At 36.4% G+C, this 9,690-nt stretch overlaps 1 protein-coding gene across 1 annotated transcript; it reads right to left on the reverse strand.

The window, feature by feature from the left end:
* Positions 1-1,282: 1,282 nt before the first annotated feature.
* On the reverse strand, positions 1,283-1,746 carry LOC119254795 (40S ribosomal protein S15a-like). Its single transcript, XM_037521858.2, has one exon. It carries the CDS (start codon positions 1,716-1,718, stop codon positions 1,326-1,328), a length of 393 nt encoding a protein of 130 aa, XP_037377755.1. The 5' UTR covers positions 1,719-1,746; the 3' UTR covers positions 1,283-1,325.
* Between the last annotated feature and the right edge of the window lie 7,944 nt (positions 1,747-9,690).

A 9,690-nucleotide genomic window follows, 5' to 3' on the forward strand; every position in this document is an offset into this window, starting at 1 on the left:
GTGGATACAAATCAAATATAGCATTTTATATAAACCAATTTTTCCAACACACATTTAATCAGCTTTAGACTTGGGGGAAGAGGACTAATCCCATAATCTGGATCAGTAGTCTTGTTTCAAAATTAAAGGAGAATGTAGTATAGAGGGAAAAATCTGTTTATATCTTATCTACAGAGTTAAGTCTTTATAATCAAGTGAGGCCCTACATAAAATTAGGAGAAAATCAATTTTATCTGTGGTTCCTTTATCTACTTCATTCATCCTTCTGTTGCCCTCCTCTGTTTTTGCAGTCTTTAACACACAAATTAACATGCCATTATGGTAAAAGTCAATAAGGATAATGTTGTGGGACTGTAACTTCAAATATGTTTTTTTCAGTCACTGTGTCTAGTAGTTTCTGTCCCCTTATGAGTTCTGTACTCTACACAGGGACACTTCCACTCTCAAGTTTGAAAACTTTGGGTGGGAGGGGGCAGTCCTCTGTAACCCAATCAACCTTATGACAATCATACAAAATTTGCATCTGCTTATTAGACCGTTAAGACTTCCTTAGCAAATGATTTAGTTTCTGAGATGCTTTTAAAAATGACATCTATATCTCATATCTAATGGGCATCTGTTAGTGTGGCATTCTGTGTGGTTTACACACATGACTTATCTGCACACAAACCTGAGCTGACAGGGAGAAGCCTGCAGCTCTCTAATAAGTGACAGAATTAATCAGTGAGACATGGGGCCTAGAGCAGTGCCCAGGACAAGCCTACCTTACAAAGCTCAGAGAACACCATCTGATAACTTTCAATGCTAAAGTTTCAAATGTATTATCATGATCATGAGAGGGTGTTATTTTCTCTGAATTTAGTATCTCAAAAAAACTTGATTGATATATCCAGGATTTCATTTTCTTAATAAGTATAGGAAGCTGGAGACATAAGTGTGGCTATGTGTAGGGCTGTGGAAGAGTTTGCTAGTTGGAAGTAGGGTTATAGGTGAAATTTTAATAGCAGACTGAGGAGATTAATTAACCTAATAATTTGGAAAGGCATTTCCAAAACTAAGTTATTTAATTATAATTAGACAATGTTTTGGGATAAACCTTTTCCACAGAGCCACAGAATGCCCTTTTATCTATCAAATTAGTAATTTTTTGAATACTAGTACTTGTACATGTTTAAAATATAATACTTCTCATGATTGAGTTCCAAAGGTAGAGCTGTTATACATGCAAGAGTTATATGGCAGATGAATATTTTATTGGTGGCAAATTTATTTATTTTTTTTTTTTGTCCATTGAGGCATTTTATTTCCACATATGTTTTACACCCCTAGAAAAAGAATCCCAGGATTTTCCCTCCTGTGTGTTTTCGTCTTGCTTCTTCATGGTCCATGATGCCAGCTGAGGTTGTCAGTACAATGAAACCAAACTGATGAGATGGAAACAAATTATTCTGCCATTTTTCTAGATCTTTGAGTTGCACATCAAATCTGGGGCTGATCACTCCACACTTGTTTAACCTGCCTGTGAGGTTCACAACAATTTTCCCAGCTCTGTGATCATCAATGATTTCAAATTCGCCAATGTAACCATGCTTCATCATCACAGTTAGAAACCGGACGATAACTTTGGAGCACGGTCTAATAAGAACCTGGCGTTTGCCTCTCTTTTCGGCATTGTTGATGCTCTTGAGGGCATCAGCCAGGACATTCATGTGCACCATTATGGCGGCACGGAAAAATGGCGGAAAGAGCTGGTGGCAAATCTTTAATTATAAGGGGGTAGCATTTGTTGTTTACTTATGAAGATCATTTGGCGCCATTTTTGTTAAGTCAAATGGTAAATTTCTAGGAAACTGTTTTAGGTGAAAATATAGTTGGAAGGAAGGATTGATGGAAAGAAGAAAAGGATGGAAAGGAAAAAACAACGTGTATCTATGAAGTAGGAACAACTTTACATACATGTATTGAAAATTCTCTCCTTAGTTCCAACTGCTACAATGTTGGCTTTACAGTTCCTTCCAAGGAGACCTTGACAGAAGCAAACATTTGACTTTACATGTTCCATTGTGTTTAGTCAGGTTTCATTGTTCCGCAGATTTAACGCTTATGGTTACTTAGTTTTAGCAAACTTTTTCAAAAATGATTTCTGTAATGAAAGTCACATTAAATACACAAGTGCACTATTTGTATCATTACTGATGGTAGAAGTTCTAAGTTTGATTTTTTTTTATGTATAGGAGAAAGAATTTATAAAATTACATCATTGGAAAGCACAGAGTAGGCAAGAATATTTTCTGTAATTCTTCAAAGGATAGCTGTATTTTATGAGATAATTCATTAGGATCAACAATACCATTTCAAAATTACTTTTTGAAAGACACCCTGATGCCATATTTTCCCAGTCTGCTTTGAATGTCCATTGACTCAGTGTCAGCTCTATATTTTGTCTCTCTTTATGCTAATATTTTATTTTCATATTTTTTTACTACCATGTCAGAATCTGACAAGTGAGAATGACTCAAAATAGCTTTTCCAGTTAAGGAAAAGCAAAACCAAATAAAAAACTGGGTGCTGATGGAATGGCTGTGTAGTAACTGGCTATTGGAGTTCAGCCCCTGACAGAGAAAAATGTAGGAGCAATAGTAGCACCACAGAAATGATTATTGGTGGGAAAAAAGTCACACATCATGTGGCCTCTGTCTGTTCATTTAATGTGATGCACTTGAGTGTAAAAATAATAGGCTCTGTCAGCGTTATTAATTATCTGTGCTTGTTCTAGAAGTCAGGATCATGAAATGTCTCCAAACCACCTAATGTAATGGGCTATTTTAGAGCTTTACTTGCAAGTCTTGGAGAGAGCAATTGAAAATCCCAATGGCTAACTACTGCAGTTAGGGCATGTTGTACCTAGTTGACTCACATAATAGCAATATTGGCCACAAGATGATGGAATAATTGATCTTTCTGTACTGGATTTCTTTAGTCTGGTGGGACAAATTTCCTAGTTAATGAAACCATTTTGATGCCTGTGGCACTTCCCTAACTCAGGCTGCCTCTGTTTGCCCATTAAAGTGTAAATATACTGTGTTGAGGGTAATGGTGGAAGGAAACGTGTTTATTATAATTATTTACATATACTTCTTTGGTGTATTCTTTAAAATGACCCTTAAAAAGCAAGAAACAAGCTAGCTGGATGGTACTTCAACATTGGGAACTATTAATATCTTCTTCATGCCTGGGAATTTACAAATAGGACATTTTAAAAGGAAAATGCTTTTGAATGAGACACCTTGCAGAAAGAGCTGGCTGCTTAGGACCATTGAAACTTTCATTCTTCTAGCAAGCTGATTCATTTCAGTGTGTGTGAGTGTGTGCATGTGTGTGTGTGTGTTTACACACTATAAGTTGCTAAAGGGCAAAAGCTTTATGTTTCTTGCCTGTGTCTTGGCATGTGTTAAGTTCCCAATGACTCTGTAATGCATATTTGCAAGGGGATAGATCTTCAAGTGAAAATATATGAAGTTTGAGATCATAAGTTTAGGTTTCAGATCTCTTTGATCGTTATTCGCTGTGTGACTTGGATAAAACACTTATCCTTTCTAAATCTCAGTTTATCGCCTCTAAAAGAATTAAAATATCCATTCTACGTGTGTCATTCTTGCTTGTTTGAGAATCAAATTATATTATGAAAATAATAAATTGCTTTTTAGGAACCTGATAGTTTTATCTCCTCCTCCTCCTCCTCCTCTTCCTTTTTATTATTACTAAATAACTTTTATAGTTTGATCTAGCCCTATAGATTTTAATATTATGATGGTTTTTCTCACAAAGTTCAGGCAAGTGGATGGTTTGTTACTAATATTTTCTGCTATGTATTTAGAATCCAAGGAATACAATCTTCTCATTACCATTCTGAAGTCATCCCAGATCATTCTAGAAAGAAAAAAAATCATAAAGGAAAGTGGAAAATTGATGTTATATATTCAGATTCACATGCCATGTAAGAGTTATGAAATAATCTAATATGATGAAGAACATTAGTTTCTTCCCAATGTAAGTAGATTGGTAACCATATTTGGTTATGCCATTCAGATTTATGTCTCTCCAACATGGAATAATTAGTGAATGAATATATATATATATATATTAGTGAATGAATATATATGAATATATATAGTGAATGAATATATATATATATAATTAGTGAATGAATATATTCCATATATATATATGGAATAATTAGTGAATGAATTAGTGAATGGCTATATATAGTGAATGAATATATATATATAACAAAACTTTTTCCTTTACATCTATCACTGAATGGTAATTGTTAAGCTAAATCTGAGAGAGTAAACCACTTAATCTATCTTAACTTTGTTTTTATTATATGAAATGATGGAGTAACATTGAATAATCTTTAAGGCCCTTTTTATCTTGAAAAGGTTTGTCTTTCTGACTTTGTACGTCTTTAAATATGTCATAAGTAAATGATATATGCTTTTCACACCAGGAAAGAAACCTCTTCAGCTATTAAAAATGGCTCTCCTCAGCTAGTTATTCTCAATTACATTACCTGTTGATTTTCTTTATAGTTCTTAGCAGAGTTTCTAATTATCTTTTATTTTGTTCATTTTTCCATTTAGAGTTTGCTTCCCCATGAGACTAGAGACTATCTTGATCACAGATGGGTGCCCAGTGCCTAGATAACTGGATGCTTGGCATAAAATAGGGTGTCTGAAAAATATTTGTCAAATGAATGAATGAATTAATTTGTCTCCACAGTGTAATCTCTTTATTCTTTAAAATATATTCACCAGGAGTTTAGTGGGATAGAGATATGGTTGAATCTACCATAAATGTAACAGAATCCCTAGAGGATATGATTAAATGTTTTGCTTCCTATAGTTGAGAACCATCTGTATTTTATTTCTTTATGGCCTTATTACTTTAATCAAGAATAGAATTTTTCAACAGTAAGTTGTTTATGTGCTTAGTTTTTTGTTTTGTTTTGTTTTTTTAAGATATTTATTTATTTATACAAGCACTGGGTACAGTCAGAAGCACGGGAGAGTGAGAGAATTCACCAGAGCCAGAGTGGGGAGCAGAGCAGGCAGAAGGACCGAAGTACACTGCTGAGGGGAGCAGCAGGTGGCAGGAGAGGTCTGCCCACCACGTGGGACCCTCCTCTGGTGGCCTGGGAGCAGCCAGGGATCGAACTGGTGCTTCAGAGGCTGTGGGCAGCTTTTCAAGGCAGCACTCAACTGCTGCACCACCGGGGAGGCCCTGTGCTTAGTTTTTAAATGACTAAATGATTGCCATTTTTTCCCTTAAAATTTGGTTTAAAGAATTTAAGAATAGGGCCTCCCCAGTGGCGCAGCGGGTTGAACGCAGCATTGTGAAGATGTCCACAGCCTCTGCAACACGGGTTCGATTCCCGGCCGGCCAGGGAGATTCGCACAGGGTGCGGCCGACCTCTCCTGCCTTGCCCTTTGCTTGCCTCGTCACTGTCTTTGGTCCTCTGGCTGTTCTGTTCCCTGCTCTGGCTCTGGTGAATCCTCTCACCCTTTCATGCCTCTGACCTGTACCCCAGCTCTTGTATAAAAATAAATAAATCTTCAAAAAATAATTGAAGATTAGCGGTCATGCTTATGTATATAGGAACATGTAAGGTAAATTTTTGCACCATGCAAGTAAATTGGCCTATTATGGGCATGCATTTTATTGTGAGAGAAGAATTTTTGTCTCCATTTAATGTGAATTATAAATTTTAGAATTCATTGTGAAAGTAATATAGCTTGAAATTGCCTACTGAGATAATAAACATCATTCTTTTGATAGAATATGGATATAGAACTTCTATACCTCTATCATCATTCTAATCGAATGTTCTTCCTTTCCTCACTCATGTAGATTCCCATAATGTGAAAACATTTGCAAATCTTGTCATTTACCCTTCTTGAGCTGGCTGAATTACTTCTTCCTTCAATATACATTCAAGTTAAGATCAATCTGGGTGCTATTTTCTCATTTCTACCTTTGTGGGAAAGATAGACATTTCTTTGCAACATATTACACAGTGGAACTTGCCTCCAAGTGAAGTAACCATTTCAAATTGAAAAAAAAAAAGGGATCAAAACTCACTGATTTGTAATTAATGCAGGATCATGTATATCGATGACAGTAGAGTTTGCTTTTCTTTGTTATAGGATTCTGTTATCACTTTCTTTTGAACTGAAGGGGGCATTATCTTTCATTGCCCTTGTTTAAATACAAAATGAAAGAGTTTTTCTAGCGATATCAATGTCATGTATAAACTAATAATTTTTATCCATTGAAAAACTGTCAAATTTTGTTAGTGTATTTATGAGTTTTTCGGAGACAAAGCTTTGCAGTCTTAGGATTCATTATCCCCCTGTGTGCCTGCCCCTCCCCCAACACACCAACTCACAGTGGATCTGGAAACCATTCCTAAAAATAGAGTTAAATCTCTGTGTTTCATATTTGAAATTTTGTAGTACAAATTAGTTATTACGTAAAAGCAAACCAAATGACACATTGAGACTGAGGAACGTGGGCTTGGGTGACATGGTTGGAAGATAGGAAAGAAAATGATTTGTTTTTGCTTGCTTGCAAAGCATTGTTAGTGCCTTGTCCACCGTGGGCAAAAGCATTCTTTAGTATATCCTTGCTGTGTAGCAAGAGTTGAGCAAGAAATTCTCATCACAAATTTCTCCCAGTACCACACGTGCATGTGGTACATGTTTCCATGATGCTTTTATTTTGACAATTCTTGAACTGTAACACATTGCATATTAATTGAGTACAACTGGTTTTGAATTGTCTTAAAAAAAGGTGCAAATTATGGTTTCAAAGTGACCTGATAGAGGTGCAAATGAACGTTAGCACAACATTTCTAAAATGGAATTATTTTAAATATACACATATAGGTATGAATTCAGAATCAGCCTACTTCATTTTTTGGTTGGAGGTTTATTGCCCCAAAATGGGGAATAATGTGTGAATGCTATTAAGGGTGTGAAATTCTCCATTTGTACAAATTGGAAACTTGGTAATAATTTGAGTATAGAAATAGCAGATATTATACAAAAGTTGAGCAACACTTTAATTTTAAATGCAAGTCTTTCAGAAGAGTTTAGAATCTATTCAGAGACAATTTCTTGCAGTCTTTGACATTATAAGTTAGGGACTTCCAAATAGCCAACAAATGTTAATTTTTTTTGTAATTTTATAACAGAAAATTGCATTCAATAATGTTTTCTGTCTCTAAAGCTGCTTATTTTAAGTGTGTCTGAATCAGAGAAACCCCTGAGTCCCAACTTAACCCAACCTAAAGGAAACTTAGCCTTTTCTCTCTTCTCACATCAGTGAACAATGGGGGTCTCAGCTGCAGGGAGCATCAGAGAAGCTTGCCCAATCTCTAGGCCAGCTGGAAGGCCAGGAGCCCCTGCTTCTCAGCCAAATAGACACTGGCATCTAGTTACCCGAGGGCAGAGGTTTAACATGGCTTGAATGAAGCTTGGATTTTGAAGCATCTCTCCCTTTAGGTTGATGTCACTGGGAGTCCAAGAATCCTCTTTCATTAACTGGGCTCTCACATAGATGGCAATGGTGATAGAAAAGAACTAAACACTAAAACAGTTGGTTCTTTTTTATTATTTGTAATTTTGTCTGTTTGCATGAGAGCCTGGCAGCATATGGCCTGATGAATTAAAAAAAACAAAGCCCCGTAAACTCTCATCTACTGGCCAGAGCCTCCTGCTCATGGTATTAGCAGAGGCTAGTGCTACTCCACCTGCCACTTGTCTGGAGGGTGGGGGCATAAACTGATGACCTACTGGGTTTCCACAGCCAAGTAGTGCACAGCTAATGCCATGATTTAATTCCTAACTGTACTGTCAGAAATGGCTAGAAGTGACACCATCCACTGTTTCAACAGTAAATCTGATTGGCAAGCTACCTAATCTCTGCCCTACCTGATATTCTACACTAATTATGCCCTATCAGGCCAGCAGGGATAGACCAAGCAGAAGTGTTTCTAATCCAATGCACACAGGTCAGTTTTGAGTCGAAATGTATAGGGATGCTCACCCCATTATCTTTCCCTGCTGAAAAAGACAGGGAAAGAAAGAAACAGCTTTACCATGCATCTGTTTACATTTTTATACACTTGATTTTTTGAAAGTCAAAGATTTACATAGTTCTTGTTTAAAGAAAATGAATAATTCAGAAAAAACATTAAATTGGAGAAAAGGAAGTTATCTTTTATGATTTCTTTTGAGAGCTAAAGTTTGCTTTTCTAGAAACAAAGAAATTACAATTGCTTGGATTCATTTGTCATATAGTCAAATCACAAACCTTTTTTTCTCTTAATTTTATATATCTTTATGATTATCCACTGTGAAATAAACCGTACAGATACAGAAACAACATACAGACTTTTAAAAATTGTTCATTTTCCCTCTGCATGTTAAGATTGTAAAATACATTTATACTAAAGATACCTAGTCAGAAATGCCAGCAATCAAAGAAATGATTTGGGTGTAAAAGTTTCTATGATGTTATGAAGATTTTCTTTTTTTTTTAAAGATTATTTATACAAGAACTGGGGTACAGGACAAATGTGCGGGAGGGTGAGAGGATTCACCAGAGACAGAGCAGGGAACAGAGCAGGGAGACTGATGAAATACACTGCTGAGGGGAGCAGCAGGCGCCACAGGATAGGTCCGTCACGCCATGTGGGACCCTTGCCAGCCAGCCTGCAGAGGCTGCGGACATCTTCACAGTGCTGCGCTCAACCGCCTACACCACCAGGGGAGGCCCTATGAAGATTTTCTTGATAAGCCAATGGAGGCCCATCTACCATTATGAGATAGAGTATAGACAGGACAGACTACAATACAAAACACAATTCCTTGCTAAGTGCTAGGCATTGCTATCTGATTAAATTATGTGAATGGTCATGTGATTATAAGTGGGGGGGGGTATTAAAATTGTTCAACCACCAGTCAAGAATTGTCAGTCAGAATGGCAGTGCTGGAGTGGAATCCCAGCACTGTTACAATTGCTTGGATTCATTTGTCATATAGTCAAATCACAAACCTTTTTTCTCTTCTTAATTTTGTATATCTTTACGATTATCCACTGTAAAATAAACCATACAGATACAGAAACAACATACAGACTTTTAAAAATTGTTCATTTTCCTTCCTGTTAGGTGAAGCACTGACTCTTTGGTTCCTGAATTTGATGAAGTTTCAAAGGATTTTAATGGATAATGAACATGGGCATTGGTAGGATTTAGACACTGCTAGTTAGCAATGTATGGAAATACGTCTCTGCTGGCTGAAGAGTCCCAGAGGTAGTCATTATTTTATAGTTGATAATATTGTGGCTTAAAGAGATTAATTAACTTGCTCAAAATCACAAAGTGAGTGGGAAGCAGTCAGAATTCAAATCCATATCTGTCTTAATCTCAAGAATGAGTTCTTTCTTCTCTGTCATGCCACTACTATAATGTTTACTTGAAATTTTGTACTAAAGAGTTAAGTCCAATATTTGCTAACACTCCATCTGAGTACTCTGAATAAGACATCAGATATACCCCAGCAAGTGATGAAAGGTTGACTGAGAGCAGAGGAAATCTATTTCAAACTCAACTGGCTCATACTA

Source organism: Talpa occidentalis, unplaced genomic scaffold, assembly GCF_014898055.3.
Source record: "Talpa occidentalis isolate TD23 unplaced genomic scaffold, MPIMG_talOcc4v2.1 talOcc4.3, whole genome shotgun sequence".
Taxonomy (NCBI): Eukaryota; Metazoa; Chordata; class Mammalia; order Eulipotyphla; family Talpidae; genus Talpa; species Talpa occidentalis.

Excerpts from the sequence above, each read along its gene's own strand:
- LOC119254795 (XM_037521858.2), bottom strand. The coding sequence starts at position 1,718 with ATGGTGCACATGAATGTCCTGGCTGATGCCCTCAAGAGCATCAACAAT.